This window comes from Dermacentor silvarum, chromosome 6 (assembly GCF_013339745.2).
Source record: "Dermacentor silvarum isolate Dsil-2018 chromosome 6, BIME_Dsil_1.4, whole genome shotgun sequence".
Classification (NCBI taxonomy): Eukaryota; Metazoa; Arthropoda; class Arachnida; order Ixodida; family Ixodidae; genus Dermacentor; species Dermacentor silvarum.
Genome location: NC_051159.1, coordinates 13567089 through 13583989, shown reverse-complemented (window position 1 = coordinate 13583989; position 16901 = coordinate 13567089). Strand labels below are relative to the sequence as shown.

Genomic DNA, 16901 nt, shown 5'->3' with positions numbered 1-16901 from the left:
TGAGCAGTGCGGTCTTCCAGCGCGAGCCGAGGCTGCTATGTAGAAGGATAAGGTATTTAGCATAATGTATAAGCGCGTTGTTAGTGACAAAGAGATCCTGACAAAATATGAAATAGTTGCTGTTTCAGAAGCTTGGAAAACTAACGTAGTTTTACTTTAAAGTTCTTTCAAGACTGTTGGTAGGTAAAATAATCAAGTTTATGCAAGTTCGTGTTCGCTCCGCTGTGAGCTGTATTTATTTGTGTACAATTTAGAGCTGCGAATGAGTAATACGCATCCAATACCTTATTTTCTTGCGGCCTAAGGAACTTGGCGGCCTTCGGTGTACTTATTAAAATTTGGTTGTCGTTCGAGGACTCACCTGTTTCGACTTTGCAGATGAGAATGCAGAATTTCGAGTTCCTAGTGTCTGCCGCTGTTTCCATGCTGGTCGCCACGATGGACGTCACAGCTAGGCCATCCGGTGCTCCTAGATCTGCCTGCAGCACCATGCTTCCGAGACATGGCGTCGAGCACCATTCTGGGAGAACTCGGTACAGATTGACTCAGAGCGACCTCGACTTCGAGGAGGATAGCCTTATTGCTGGTGAGGATGACGTTGGTTCTTATGTAGAGACAGACAGTACTAGAGAGATTGTCCTCAATTACTATATGGACAAACTAGCGGTGTAGGAAGAGAAATCGGCAGAGACGCGTAAGACTGCTTACGTGTGGGAATGCAAAAGCATTATACTATTGACCCTTTTCGCGGCGCTCCCGTGGGCGCTGCCATGTTTGATCACGTGGTGACGCGCCTATTGCTTGCCTCAGCCGCCTCCGTTGCCTCCGCGTTTACAATACAAGCGCGTTACGCCGGAGCGGCGCAGCAAACCTAGGTTTCGACGCATATCGTAGACGGTGAGTGTGTGGACGACACAGTCACCGTCTGTTTTGGTTTTGGCCACAGCTTTAGAGGACATGTAAGTGTTTTCAGAGCACGCGAGCACCGTATATGGTGCTTTTACTAAAAGCGGGACTAGAAATGTATTCCAAGCTGTCTAAACTTTCCGCTTATGAATTAAAGCAGGATCAGTGTGCTCTTCGTTATTTATTTGGCAAACATTTTGAACCAGCGGCTTGTCATATTTCTGATTCAGTAAAGTTCCTCGGTGCGGCCACTATCTGATTGTTTATTTTCAGCGTAATCGCTCGCGGGTGGGCTCTACTGCGATAGATTTGTTCTTGCTGCGCTCAAAGCTTGGAATATAAATGTTCTGTCCTTTGCGGTAGCTCGTAGCAAAGACGTATTATCTTTAGTCCCTCGCTTACTCTGTGTATCGTCACGAAACGTTCAGCTTCCAACATTCGTGTCTTGTCGGTGTAGTCGCCGTCACTCATGCTTCGGCACATTGCTTCAAGTGAGCGCCTATTCACTTATTATTGATACGTTGGCGATAGGGTGGACGTAGATTTGTGTGTGAGTAGAGGTGGATGTGTGTAGATAACGTGCGTGAAATTTACTATGCCAGTAAGTGGCACTACTTCCTTTTGTAACGAGCGGTACTCACTCTTAAGTGCCGATGTTCCGGAGTTGAAGTCCTTTCTTCGGAGGTTAGCTATACAGCTCAGGCGGATGAATTATCTTTTTTTATCCTTGAGGAAAGCCGTGCATCGCGAAGGGCGGCAACACAGGCAATTCTTATGTAGCAGCGGCGACACAGGTTGATTGCATTCCAAATATCCGAATAACTATTTTTTGCAACGAACTACCGCACAAGTCTTCCCTTTATCGTTACACATTTTGCAGCATGAATAGGGCAGAGTATTAGCGAACACCCAGTTGCATTTCCGACAGCTTATCACACAGTAGCAGGGCAGAAGCAGTAATAGTTTCATATTCATGCGCATTCGCTGAGACAACGTATGGCGCGCCGCCGAAAGCGCCATCTCGGTCCTCTAGAGGAAACTGCTCCGCAAAAGGGTCAATAAAAGCATTAGGGTTTACAACCTTGGAACGTCGTGAACGCGCTCATTTGTGCACTCACGACCTGGCGCCACCTCCTCCCCATTGGCGGCGCCATCACGTGTTCAATGACGCACGCACGAGGTCACACCTTTACTTAGCCAGAACCGCTGAGCCACCGCGGCGTTGTAGAAGCGTGCTCATCTCGAACCCCGTAGGCCTGCGTTCGATGCCCACCAAAACCTAAATGTTCCAATTTTTTAAATGCGAAGCATTTCTTGCCGGCGGCTCTGTCGTCTAGCATCCCACACCCCCACAGCGCGTGCGCGTCCCCTCCCCGTCTCTCTCCGCTCCTACGCTCCCCCCTTTCTCTCCTCTAGGAATCCTGTACGGAGCGGCGCCCGCGTCCCACACCCCCAAAGTGCATGCGCGTCCCCTCCCCCTCTCTCTCCTCTCCTACGCTCCCCCCTTTCTCTTCTCTAGGAATCCGGAGCAGCGCGCTCGACAGGTGGTGCGACAGCTGCGTACTCCGCTGGGGGCGCCACGGTAGTTCCGCGGTATGAAAATGACGGAGCGCGCACGCCTCCTTCTCTCTCCTGTGCAGCACAGCGATGAGCGCTCGGGCCGCTGCCGCGAAACTATCTCCCGCTCAAGCTGCATACTCCGCTGGGGGCGCCACGGTAGTTCCACGGTATGAAAATGACGGAGCGCGCACGCCTTCTTCTCTCTCCTGTGCAGCACAGCGATGAGCGCTCGGGCCGCTGCCGCCAAACCATCTCCCGCTCAAGCTGCATACTCCGCTGGGGGCGCCACGGTAGTTCCGCGGTATGAAAATGACGGAGCGCGCGCGCCTCATTCTCTCTCCTGTGCAGCACAGCGATGAGCGCTCGGGCCACTGCAGCGAAACCATCTCCCGCTCAAGCTGCATACTCCGCTGGGGGCGCCACGGTAGTTCCGCGGTATGAAAATGACGGAGCGCGCACGCCTCCTTCTCCTGTGCAGCACAGCGATGAGCGCTCGGGCCGCTGCCGCCAAACCATCTCCCGCTCAAGCTGCATACCCCGACGCACTGTAAGCAGCATCACTGGACTTATTAACAGAATCGCGCGTGGCAAAGAGGGAATGACGGAGGCGGACACTTTGCGATTGGTGCAAGCCTTTGTCATTAGTCGCATAACTTACGCACTGCCCTTTCAAGCCACGCGCCGCACCGAGACCGATCAAGTGGACAAATTGATTCGAATCGCCTGTAAGGCCGCGCTCGGCCTTCCGGCGAGCACAAGCACGGAGCGCCTCCGGGAGCTAGGGCTGACCAACACATATGAAGAGCTCGCCGCAGCCACGATGATCGCCCAGCGAGAGCGTCTTAACGCGACGCCCCAGGGACGTTGTCTATTAAGACGCCTGCACTACCCCCTGGCGCCGCAATTCTGCGGGGACGAGACTCAACTGATACCACTCGCTCTGCGAACACGGCTACATGTGTATCCCATCCCACGCAACATGCACCCGACATACCACGCAAGACGAAGACGAGCCAGGGCGACAGCCCTGCTACAGAGGCAGGGCCACCCGGACACGTATTTCGCGGACGCAAGTCTCTACCCCCACACAACACGAACCCCCGCCTTCGTGGCGGTCGCGACAAATCGGGCACGCATGGTCGCGGCTGCGTCCTTGCGCACCTCGTCCAGCGCAACGGCGGAGGCCGCAGCCATCGCCCTAGCCGTACGAGCCGCTGAAGCAAACGGTCAATCGGCACACGTGCTAACGGACTCTCAGGACGCATGTCGACTATACATGCGGGGAGTTTTGCCGGCCAGTGTCGTGCGCATCCTCGGACCAAGACTCACTCACGACCATGGGATCACATGGTGCCCGGCACACGCCGGAGTGGATGGCAACGAACGGGTGGACCGCCTGGCTCGAGATATGACAGGCCGAGCCGCGGATCACTCCACCCTAACGGAGCCCCCCACACCCGGCACGCCCCGAGAAATACTGGAGCTGCAAAGACTCGGCCGACAAACAAAGGCTCCTCCCCATCCCAAGCTCAACAGGGTGCAGGCAAGGGACTGGCGCCGCCTACAGACGAACACCTTTCCTCACTTGCACAGGCTACACAAGATATACCCCGACAGACACAAAGACAAATGTCCCTGGTGTGAAGACACCCCGACACTCCAGCACATCACATACGAATGCCCGAGGCGCCCGGCACATGCCGTCTCGCCGCTAGTCAGGAACTCACTCGTTAACTGGTCGTGGGAGGCGCGACTCACCGAACTGGACTTGGGAAGCCAGCTGGCGACCCTCGACCAGGCCCGGCGAGCCGCGGAAGCCAGTGGGGCCCTGGAATAGGGGCTCCACCCATAGACACCAGTAAGATTTTTGTTTCAATAAAGTTGTTCTTCTTCTTCCGCTGGGGGCGCCACGGTAGTTCCACGGTATGAAAATGACGGAGCGCGCGCGCCTCATTCTCTCTCCTCTGCAGCACAGCGATGAGCGCTCGGGCCGCTGCCGCGAAACCATCTCCCACTCAAGCTGCATACTCCGCTGGGGGCGCCACGGTAGTTCCGCGGTATGAAAATGACGGAGCGCGCACGCCTCCTTCTCTCTCCTGTGCAGCACAGCGATGAGCGCTCGGGCCGCTGCCGCCAAACCATCTCCCGCTCAAGCTGCATACTCCGCTGGGGGCGCCACGGTAGTTCCGCGGTATGAAAATGACGGAGCGCGCGCGCCTCATTCTCTCTCCTGTGCAGCACAGCGATGAGCGCTCGGGCCGCTGCCGCGAAACCATCTCCCGCTCAAGCTGCATACTCCGCTGGGGGCGCCACGGTAGTTCCACGGTATGAAAATGACGGAGCGCGCGCGCCTCATTCTCTCTCCTCTGCAGCACAGCGATGAGCGCTCGGGCCGCTGCCGCCAAACCATCTCCCGCTCAAGCTGCGTACTCCGCTGGGGGCGCCACGGTAGTTCCGCGGTATGAAAATGACGGAGCGCGCGCGCCTCATTCTCTCTCCTGTGCAGCACAGCGATGAGCGCTCGGGCCGCTGCCGCCAAACCATCTCCCGCTCAAGCTGCGTACTCCGCTGGGGGCGCCACGGTAGTTCCACTGTATGAAAATGACGGAGCGCGCGCGCCTCATTCTCTCTCCTGTGCAGCACAGCGATGAGCGCTCGGCCGCGAAACCATCTCCCGCTCAAGCTGCATACTCCGCTGGGGGCGCCACGGTAGTTCCACTGTATGAAAATGACGGAGCGCGCGCGCCTCATTCTCTCTCCTGTGCAGCACAGCGATGAGCGCTCGGGCCGCTGCCGCCAAACCATCTCCCGCTCAAGCTGCGTACTCCGCTGGGGGCGCCACGGTAGTTCCGCGGTATGAAAATGACGGAGCGCGCGCGCCTCATTCTCTCTCCTCTGCAGCGCTGCGATGAGCGCTCGAGCCGCTGCCGCGAAACCATCTCCCGCTCAAGCTAACCATCTCCCCGCTGCCTTGCATCCAGACATGGTTGCGACACATGGTTCCCTTTAGCGGGAGATGGAGTAATTTTTTTCAACGCCATTAATTTACTTTGTATACAGGAACCTCCCTGAGAAATTTGACTTTAATCCCAGCATGTTATGACTTGTATTTACTCTTTGTACCGTTGGCAATATCTGGTACCATATGGTAGTCGCGCCGCCTATAACGAACTTAACGTAATGGGGCACATAAAGCTTTCGCATTACGTCTAGTATTGTCTAGTATTTCTTGCATGCAATTTCTCAAGTTTGTCGGCTGTTATTATTACCTGAAGTATAAAATATTCATACCTTTGGTAAGTATTGATCAGAACACATATTTCATAAATTTGGAAAGCACAGTTAGATGCATAATATTTGACTTTTATATTCCACAAATACAGAGAGCGAAGAAAAAATTTAGTATGAGGTCATTATTCGCTAACGTAACTGTGAGTCTTAGATATAGTTTAGAAAAAAGTAGGGTCAATCTGGAACCATTTAAAAGGATGAGCGCCAATCTGCAAAACATAACCTGAGGTTTAACTCTTGTAAACCAAGTTATCACGAGTGAAAGGTCTGTTTGACTTGGTTTTGCAAATACTGTACACAAAGTCTTTCACTAATGGGCGCTTCCGCGCTTGGTAAACTTCTCTATAACGTGCTAATCTGGCCTCCCTTTACTCCGGTGTTTCAGCGGCCAACGTTGCCTTTGCTTCAGATTTCGCAGCCTGCCGTCTAGCTACATATACTGGATGATTGCATTCAGGGTGTCGCTTGCGCTGAAGCGCACGCACAGACGGCCCAGCGGGCGCGCCGAAGCGATGAATGACCTTGCGATACATGACGTAGAAGAGCTTTCGCTCTAAAACGGCTTTATGCAGAAAGGACTAAAAACTCAGGCCAGCGGATACCGCACGTATTAGTGACGGTGGCTGGCTAGTGACAAACAGCACTTTTGAATAGATGACTTTGCCAATCCAGCTCTTATGACATGGGAGTTTTCTCGACAGGCTGTGATGTGTACGAGTATGTTATTGTCGTGAGCTTCGTGCGCATCAAAAATGTCTGTGGCATTTTGATTTAGTGCATGGTGCCATCCGCCGTTCGCTATGCGTGTGCACTGTGCCTCTTCCTCTGTCCGTTCTTTTCTTCCGCTACTTAACATGCAACTTCAGCCGTGATGGACAGAATTTTTGGTTTTGCACTAGTTGCATTGTTCCATGGAGATATTGTCGCGGAGTTTCTCGCTAAGAAAACATCGTGGAGTTTATTTCTTGTGCTACCAGCATCATCAACTGGACACTTTACGTTCGCAATATCGTTTGCCGTTTTATGTCACCCCGTCATCTGCGCCCATGTATTACAGAGAGGGTTAGAAATGCCTACAACACCATTTTTAATGAATCCGGTGAGAGCTGCAAAGATATATTTGGTATTGGTTCGCGGCAATCAGAGAATAAGCTGCAGGCTTCAGGCACATATAGCAAACTACAGAAACATTTAGAGCGGCTTATTTTACTAATTGCTTCGGGAGATGAGACTGTATCACGTTGCCCCTTACTCTAACAAGTTTAATTGAATAAGAAAGAGAAATCGCGCGTTTTAGACAAAGGTAAGGAATCAAGACAATTCGAGAGAAATGTCACGAAAAATGACGTGTCATCGTTAGCCACCTTAACATCATGGCTGATTCGGAAACATGGGGATTCATAATCATAAGTGCACAGCTGGAAGGTCAAGCGTGGACGAGACACTTGTCCCGTATCGCATCTTCGTTTAACATTCACGCTGTACACTTACCATTAGACACCATGCTACGCCTTGCAAGTGCAGTGCCTCCACTTTTAAAAATGGTACTTGTATATGCAACCTATCCTGGCAAAGGTTGCATGAGATCGGAGGGACAACGGAGTACTCAAGAGAACTACAAGGAACCACGTGAATCAAAAATTGGCCGTGTTGGTTTTGCATCATCCGGCGAAAGGCGTGAAAACGACGACGGTGTACTACATAGACCAACGCACAAAAGCACCACGTCTAACTAACTTATGAAGGACAAAACAGTACCGGTTAAAAAAATGCTGTTACAGCGCAGAAGTACGATTTCTATCTAGCCTTTGCGTATGCCATTTAGTCAGAACACACTGAAATGTGTGCTGCGTTCACGCAACACTCGCCTGCTTGAATGATTCTCCTTGCCTCGGTTCTCAATCTCACGCACTTATTGCGACTTCTTGCGGCAGCTAATGCGCCAAGCTTTGCAGGGCTGTTGCGATCCCGAGAGCGAATTTCCAGGCAACCTTCTCTGCTGTTACTAAACTTGTTATGATGCTACTGCAGCCTTTCGTTCAAACAGCAATCTTTCTGATGTTCATACTTTCTACCTCAATACAAAGGCATTTCATAGAGAGCGCCCTCCTGACACGCGGTAAACTTGCTCTTGTAGATTATAACGGAAAATTATGTACTGATTGGACAAAAGTTGGTCCTTCTGCAGGGACTAGAAAGTTATAAATGGTCAGAGAAGGCCAGATTCCTGTTTTGCTGTGTGATCTTTGTGAGATTGTAGGATACAGGGTGTACAAAAGCAATAGCGGCTAACTTTTCATTGTTATGAGGCGGACATGAATCAGTTGGCCAGTTCGTGGCTTCTTTAGCACATTTCACGCTAAAGAACCAAGAACATGGTCTGAGTAGTCTGCTGCCTTTAAATGGTCACCCCGTCTCGAAGGACACTGTTGTACTTGCAAGTGTGAACATCACCTCGAAATCTTTCGCCGAGTACATATTCACAATGTTGTGTTTGACGAGCATTGAAAGGGCTGAAGTAAATGTCATCAAATGTGAATTCATTGTATCTAATCTCATGCCCCAGCAGACATGATTAGTAGATAGAACAGTATCACGTCCAAAAGCCTTATAGATGCGTCGACGAAAAGTTTGTGAGTTGTGGCTATAGGAAATACACTCTGCTTAAAAGGTGCCAAAGCTTGATTTAAGCTAGCTTCGTGTAACTAGAACTTGTGCCTGCATGTATGTACCATGATGCTTTTTGTCTGTAGGTCTATATTTGTATCATTGTTGTTTATGGGTCCTTTCTCTGAAGGAGGAGGAAACCGTATAGGTTGTGATTCGGAGGATGTATCTAATATTTTGTTATTATTGCACAAAGGAGCCGCAATTTATTATTAGCTTACTTTTGGGTGAAAATTTACTCAGAATGCAACAATTTCCTTGCGGCAGGAACATTGTAACTAGGTTGAAAAAAAGGACATTGCCTCCATGCTCCAAAAACGTACCTCATGGAATTCCAAACCTGTGCCGCCATGGCGTATCCCACTTATGGTAGCGGATATTGCGGCTTTCATGCAAAATAACAAGGTTAAAAGTTTCAGGATTATATTGACTCACCGATAATGCGAGTTGCTCAATACGTTGACTGCCGGAGCAGTTTGAATTCAAACTTACATAATTGAAAATGCACAATGTGAACATTGACAAAACTCATACTCGCAAATGTCTATTAGTCCCTGTAAATGCATAAGGAGATGCGTCCTTTCAGATGACATTGACACTTTGCTCAATGTTCTAGGGTGAAGGTTGGCAATCGGTTGGCTCGACACCATTTGCCTAAATTTTTAGTAAAGCGGGAACTACACTTTTCCGGAAAACGTGACACTACGGCGCAAACAGGCGGGGCTGGAAACACCAGGCCGACGAGGACCGGTAGACAGCACGCACTGCTTGCACGAATATTCGATATGTTTTTGGTGTTGACTTCTTTTCTACAAGCCGGTTAAGAACCCCCGCTACACCTCAAAACAAGGCCACGCGGTGTCACGTGACATACGCCATGGTTTTTTTCATCACAAAGTCCTTCGATAAAAAGGTCAAATATACGGCACATTATTGAGATGGCGAAAGACACCACGCAAAAGCTGTGCTTATAGACTTTCTTGGTGAAAAGAAACTGGACAGCGAAGGCATCAAGTGTGAAGAAAACTCCTCTGATCTAACACAATATCACACAAAAAAATAACACACAAATGCTCTGTTGCGAATAAGGAAATTGTATCGGTCCGGAAATGCCGATTAACTGTTTACTTGGTCAGCGTTTCTTTCTAGGCCCATGAACGCATCGCTTCGTCTTTATCATTGTTAGTCTTACTTTATTTGTTTCTGCGCAATATTCCAGTGAACCTGACAGCGATGGGTAGGGCAACGTTCAAAGGCTTCCTGGTCAAAGCCATCGTTGATGGAGAAGAAGAGGGTGACTTCCTTTCAGGGGAAGACAGCCAACCCGTACGTGGCTGTCCAGGATTCGCAACGCACGTGGACCCTCACCACAAGACGCATGTCGCTCTTCTATGGAACCCACCATCAAACGAGGGCACTGTCACATTCGTGTGAGTAGGCTAGTTCGTAGTAATTGGTTGTAATCATGGCAGCAACTTCTCAGTGGGGTGACTATCAAAAAAGATTTGAAGCGATCATGAAGCGATCATTAATTGAATGGATCATAAAGCTACGCAGCTAGGCGTAAAAACAAAACAGATTGAATAGTTAACATTATTAACGGTTAACATGGAACGTATGGTTGTTCATTCATTTATGACTTAATTGGTCGACTATATTCGATATGTGCATCCGAAAGAAAGTGCTTTGATATTGAGGTGAATTCTTGCATTCTCTCGGTATTTCTACGGCTCATCAGCTACATCCACATCTGCTAATGAATGAGAACGACGCACTAGGCACCCATTACAGGAATGTTGTAAAGAAAAAGCCTTTGTTCTCGGCATGCTGAGTATTTGCGTGCCATTGAAGAAGGAAAAAAAAACCGTTTCTGTTATGATGACCAATGTATCAGGGGAACATGCACGGTTACATTTTTACGCCTATGACGGAAATTATATTTGAAAGAATATCCAACAATGACTGCATGACATATCTGTTCGACAGAACACCAACCTTTGTTATCTATAGCGTTTTTTAATCAAAATATAATTGTTGAAATTTACTTGTATAAGGAAGTAAAATTCAAGTGGACAGTGCGTTGATGAGAAATCTGAGTGTGTACTTGAAATATTACTCAAACTTTGCTCATTACCATTAGGTACTCTTTGTACCTATTTTATTGTTTATTTATGATTTATTTATTTACAGATACTGCCAGCCCTTACACAGGGCTATAGCAGGAGCGGAACACAAACATTAAGAAAACAAATATTTCGTACATTGAAAATTAACGCAAGAAGGAACAATAATATAAAATAAAACAACACCAAGAGGTAACAGAATGAACCGCAGAAGATAACATAGAGACAAAGTAAAGTATATTACTTACAAACAAGGATATCTCCTTTGTGTGTTGCGAAGAAATCAACTGATGAGGATGAAACGGCTTCTTCCGTCAGAGTTCCATTCTTTGACAGCTCATGGAAAAAGCTATTTTTAAAACAATCGCTATTAATAACATGAGAACGAATAAACATTATATGACGATGTGTAGTGATTTCACCGGAAAGAATTTCAAAAAAGTCTGCATGCCTAATATGAACCCTTTGATGAATTATTAGGTAAAATATTTAAGTATTTCATATTTAGTTCTAGCCTGTGATGTGGGTAGTTCTGCCTGTACGCAAAGTTCAGAAGGGGATTCCGTCTACCGATATTTATAGAATATGAATCTGACTGCGAGACGCTGTATTCTTTCGATTTTTGATATATTTATAGCAGTGTAAGGGTCCCAGAAAACCTTTGCATATTGAATGGTCTAATTAGTATTTTATATGCTAGACATTTTGTTTCCTGAGTTTCGAATGGTAAATTACGCCTCATACACCAAAGCGACTTGTTGGCCTTGGCACACATAATCTATGTGGTGGTTCCCGCGAAGATCAGTTCTGAAAATCATGCCAAGATACTCATGCTGCTAAACTCATTTAAGTTCATGGTTATTAATAAAATAAGAGTAGTTTAAGTAATGTAACTTCCTAGAGACTGTCATAACTAGAGTTTTTAGCGGGTTTAGCACCACTTGTTATTCATCACACAATTTCCTTATCTTTTGTAAATTTGCGTGTAATTAACGTGGTCACCTACTGTTTCAATTTTACTGTATTTAATGCAGTCACCTGCAAAGAGCCTCATGGAAACATCTATTTCACTCGGGGGGTCATTTATAAATAAGAGGAATAAAAGGGGGCCCAAAACACTGCCTTGGGGTACTCCCGACTTAACACATAAAATCTGAAACCTTGTACCATTAATTTCGACGTATTGCTCGCGAGAAAGAAACTAGCATGAGAAACATTGTGTAATAGTACCATTTTTGAACATAACATCAGTTTTTCTTAGCAGTTTATGGTGAGATACTTTATCAAATGTCTTCCCAAAGTCCACGAAGATCATATCCCTCTGTCCCCGAGAGTTAATAGTGTCTAAAGATCATGGGCTACTTTTATGAGCCGAGATGTTGTAGATAGGCCTTGACGAAAGCCATGTTGGCGGATAGATAACAAGTTATATTCATTATTATAATTTAAAAGATGTTTCGAGATAATATGTTCAAGCAGCTTGAACAGGTACTAGTAATTGATAAAGGGCGATAGTTTGCCAAATTGTCAGCGCTGCCACTTTTGAGAATAGCAGTCAATTTACCTTGCTTCCACACCTTTGGTAACAAACCGCTATTATGTGATGACCGCAAAATTAATGCAAGACATTTAGAATTGCATTCGTTGTATCAATAAGAAAACCCTTTACGAATGCTATCGGAGTCAGGGCTTTTCTTAATGTTCAAATGAAGGAAGAGGTTGAGCACACCCTGTTCAGGAATTTGAACGTCAGCAATAGGCAGCCTGTCAGATGGAGGTTCAATACTCGGCAAAATACCGTTATCTTCTGTGAACACAGATGCAATATATTCATTCAAACTCTCAAGAGAAGGATGCTCCTTAGATTGCCTCGCTGAGCGAGCATTCGATGATGGGTTAACATGTCTGAAAAATTTACCCGATGCCTCTTTTAGAAATTTTGACATTGTGATGCCAAAGAATCTGTTTGGATTATTTCGCAAGTATCTTAATATTGCTTGCAAGACATCGAATGGTGAATCCAGGCTGGGTGCTAGGATTCTTCTTATAATTCTTTCGTTTTCGTTTTCTTTTTAAGTGTATTATTTCTCTAGTTATCTAAAGGCTTCTATTGCTAGTTTTCCTTATAGGCTTAGGTATATAGCTTTATAGAAGACATGACCAAATTAGCAAAGTACCCCCAGAGACAATCAGGACTGTGATTATGCATATAAAGTACAGAGAATCTCTCATAAGTGTCCTCTAGCAATTCTACAACCCCAACATGATCAGCTCTAGTAAAGATTAAAACAAAATTTTTTTTTTTTTTGGGGGGGGGGATGGTCGACAGTATTGGCGTAAAGACAGCACTACAAGTTTATGGTCCGAGATACCATCGCTTGTCTCACAGTCGATTAGGAAAGGCAACAGGTGATTAGACATAAAAACAAGGTCAAGGATAGACAAAGAACGCGCACTGATTCTAGTATAGTCGGTCACCACCTGACTTAAACCAAAACAAAAACCAAGTAAGTTCTTGAAGCTCCTTGCAATTCGAAATTTCTGTTTCTCCGGGAGAGTAAGCATTCTAATTTATTCCAGGTAGGTTTCAATCCCCCAAGAGTATAATATTATCTCATTGTTGCATATTGCACTCCATAAAGTGCCGGAGACACGAAAGAACCTTGACCGGCGAATTTGGTGGCCTATATATACCGCCTATGTGGGCGCACGATTCTTAAATGTTATTTTAATCCGAAATGCCTCAATATCAACGGGGAAAGGAAGTATAATAAAGTAAATATGATTGCGAATCGTTAACGCAACCCCTTCACCTCTACCATCGCGGTCCTTCCTAACCATTACATAAGACTTGGGAATTACCTCGCTATGTAATATATCTTTATTAAGCCATTTCTCAGTAATCATTAGAATACTCGAATCATGCTCTAAAATCATAGTTTCGATATCCTCGACCTTTTTTGGTATGCTTCTTGCATTCAAATTCAATATCTTGAAGGAATCGCTTTCCAAAATTCGAGCGGGGTCATCCTGAGGGCGTGCTTGACACTCATAGCGCTCTTTCGTGATTTCATTCCACGCATAAAGGACATTATTGAGTTTGATTTTTTTCCTATAGAAGTTTAATATTTGCTCCTTTTGACCTCTCCGCCTGTGTAGAAAGCCATAAATATTACCGTATCTCAACAATACTTTTCGAATAATCCTCACTGATTCTTATATTCGCTCCCTTAAGCATAGAGCAATGACATGAAATCAGCCACCCTGAGGATGATGGGTCGGTGTCTACCTTCAATCTTTTTATCTAGGCGATTGACTCTTTCAATTGCGTTTATATTCAGCTTCAAAGTGCCGCTAAACACACCACCGTTCACATTTTTCAACAAAATATCATCAGTTTCCCGTCCGTCTTCTCCGATTCCTCTTATTATCAAGTTTTTCCGCTTAGACCTGTTCTCTAGTTCATCAGCGTTTCAGTTGAGAGCATCTAAATTTCGGTCATGTTCATGCAGACAGGCCTGAACTTTAGCTAGTCTGCTATTAACCGCATCTAATTCCTTCAAACTTTTTCTATGGAAGAAAGCCTCGTCTTCATTTGAACCTACCTTACTTCAGAAGAGGCTTGTTTTTCCTGAATTTCAGAAAGTTTACCCAAGATCACTTACTGCGTTTCAAGAAGTTACTTCATCATTTCCGTGTTTGTAGGCCCAGGATTTTTTTCTACAACCCCTGATAACGACAACAACATCCCTGCCAAAGAGAAAAAATTCGCCGATACACCTCTCAATAGTATGTGGACATGGCAGCACGACCAGACACTGGTAATCGCTACGAAAAACATATTTCTTATCACTAACCTGCGTGTACAAAGGTACGTGAGCCAACATTGTCACGGCGCTGCCGCCGAGTCCACTGAAGTCCGTCCCTGCTGCAGCTTCTTTTAAGCCCAAGAATCCGGCATGCCGATATCTTCTTAGTGACGTCAGGGCTGCTAGGAGGGCTCACGAAAATGCTCTGAAGAAACCCATTCCACTTTCAAGAAGCGATGCAGCAGCCAATCTTCGTATACTCGCACGTGATGCCACTCGATCCATGTGGAGCACACCATGTTTCTGGTATACTCGACTGCACCGCTTGCACCCATCCCTCCGACTACATATTCCATCTGGACTTTCCCGAATCGAGAGAACTTCTCTCTGCCGGATGTGGCTTGGAGTATCTTTTACGAATGCTTTTGCTTGCCGCATCGGAATGGCTGACAGTGCTGCCTGTAATAGTTGCGACAGCGAGGAAACAATCGAACATATCCTGTGTCATTGTCCCCGCTACAGCTCCCAGAGACAGTCACTCGTCATGACGCTGGCGCGCCTCGACGACCGGCCACTTTCTCAGCAGACGATCTTAGAGTGCCGGCTGGCGTGGTCTTCACATCAGAAGTCGATGAGGGCGCTGCTAAGGTCAACGTTTATAGATACTTCTATAAACGTTGGCTAAGGTTCCTCCGGACAAGCGACCTGCTTGTAGGACTGTGACACTCCTGAGTTTCTTTGTGTGTGTGCGTGTTTTCTGATCTCCCTCTCTCTCTCTACGTGTGTGCATTTTACAGCGAAGCTGTTAAGGGCTCACTCTTCGATGGTCGCGTCCGGCATTAGAAAAAAAAACTTTCATTGGCCGTATTCTGTATGTGCGAGTGAAAGCGTGCGAGGGTGAGGGACGCGCGCTTTCACGGGGAGCGAACGCACGGCGGAGAGCAAACGCGACTTCCCAGTGGAAGGGGAGCGGTGGGCGAGGAGGGCATCGAGACACCCTAGACCAATTGTAACTATAAACGTTGCCTTCTTCCCTTCCTTTCAACATCTTTATCTCCTTTTTCCCCTTCCCCTGACGCTGCGCCGTGCTCCCTATTGGGCAGCAGAAATAAGCGTCACTTTCTTCTTCAATAAAATCACTACTACTACTATTAGACGAACGTTTATAGGTACTTTTTCGAAAATGTATCTATAAACGTTGCCCTAGACTGCGTGTGCGTGCCCGCTCTCCCACTGCGGCGCATGCGCGCAGCCCTGCCGGCCTCTGCCGCCGACTCTCTCTGGGCTCTCGCCCGCCTCTCCCCTAAGAGTGTCGACAACGGCGTTCAGCCGTTCCTTCATGTAGCCAGCATTTTGACAGTGGTTGTGTGCGGTCACACAAACAACGCGCACAACTATTGTCGACGGTAGTTTGAGGAGGCGTTGGTTTTGCCCGCGTTTGCACTGAACGCGCGTGGTGTTGGAGACGTACGTGTTTATGAATAACGTGCCAACCTTTACCATACATGTACCGTAGCGACCATAAATAAATGAAAACCACCGGATCATATATATTTCTCATTCTTTAATAGTTCAAATAACCAATTACACCATCACATCTTAATAGTCATAAGTGGAAATACATAATTGCCACCATAGTACAGCTTCGCAGGTCTTCCATCTCCACCCCAGTGGAAGGGCTTACAGATTTCTTTCTTTATCTTTCTGTCTCCCCTTACTCCTTCCCCAGTGCAGGGTAGCAAACTCCATATCTACCTTCCGGTTAACCTTCCTGCCTTTTCCATCTCATTTATCTCTCTCTCTCTCAGGGTGCTCGAGGTAGGTGCGCGGTAGACATTGTACACGTACAGATTCAACCATGGCTTGCCAGAAAGGGCGATTGCGTTGTGAAGACAGCCTTGATCGACGATGTACGAAGGTGTACGATGTACGATTTTAACTTCTAATCGGAGTCGGCAATTCCCCGATGCATATTAACCTAGAAGAAATGACGAGGCTGGCTACACTTTCCGCGAATGCGTAAGAAGTTTGTGTGTCAAAATTCATGTGCTGCAGGTAAATTTGTTCTGCAAAGAAAAACATTTGGTGGCACGGCACTGCCTCTTGCAAATTTTAAGCGATCACAAATTTAACGGTGCATATCTTAAAAGTGACGATAGCTTCAAAATTAGGTCACAATGACGTGTCTCAATCCCTGAACTGAAAATAGTGATCACTTTTAATGTTAATCACTGAGATATTGTTAATTAACCAATATGTATGTCGCTCTTTCGTGCAAAAAATATGGCCACATCTTCGAATAATCCAACTAGGGCTATCCACCACATGATTTTTTGTGGACATTCTGTAAGGCCAGTAGTGTAAAGAATACAGGCAGGCCATGGCTGCATAACCACGGAAACCATGGTGCTGCGCGGAACTAAGGTCTCTGAAGTTGCGCTCTAAAAATAAGGAATAAAAATAAAAAAAAGCCGGATGAGACGTTTTTAATTAAAGCACTGCTCTTCGAGGACGCGTTAATCGAGAAGAAATGAGGAGGAAGAGC

The 16901-nt window shown here is 46.8% G+C and overlaps 1 protein-coding gene across 1 annotated transcript; it reads left to right on the top strand.

Annotated features, from left to right (window-relative positions):
* Positions 1-384: 384 nt before the first annotated feature.
* On the top strand, positions 385-9858 carry LOC125946152 (putative defense protein). The gene is made up of 2 exons (XM_049668648.1): positions 385-586; positions 9644-9858. The coding sequence occupies exons 1-2, from the start codon at positions 385-387 to the stop codon at positions 9856-9858; spliced, it is 417 nt and encodes a 138-aa protein (XP_049524605.1).
* The last annotated feature ends 7043 nt before the right edge of the window (positions 9859-16901 follow it).

Excerpts from the sequence above, each read along its gene's own strand:
- LOC125946152 (XM_049668648.1), top strand. The coding sequence starts at position 385 with ATGCAGAATTTCGAGTTCCTAGTGTCTGCCGCTGTTTCCATGCTGGTC. Across the intron at positions 587-9,643 it reads GGAGGATAGCCTTATTGCTG|TGAACCTGACAGCGATGGGT; the intron begins GTGAGGATGACG and ends GCAATATTCCAG.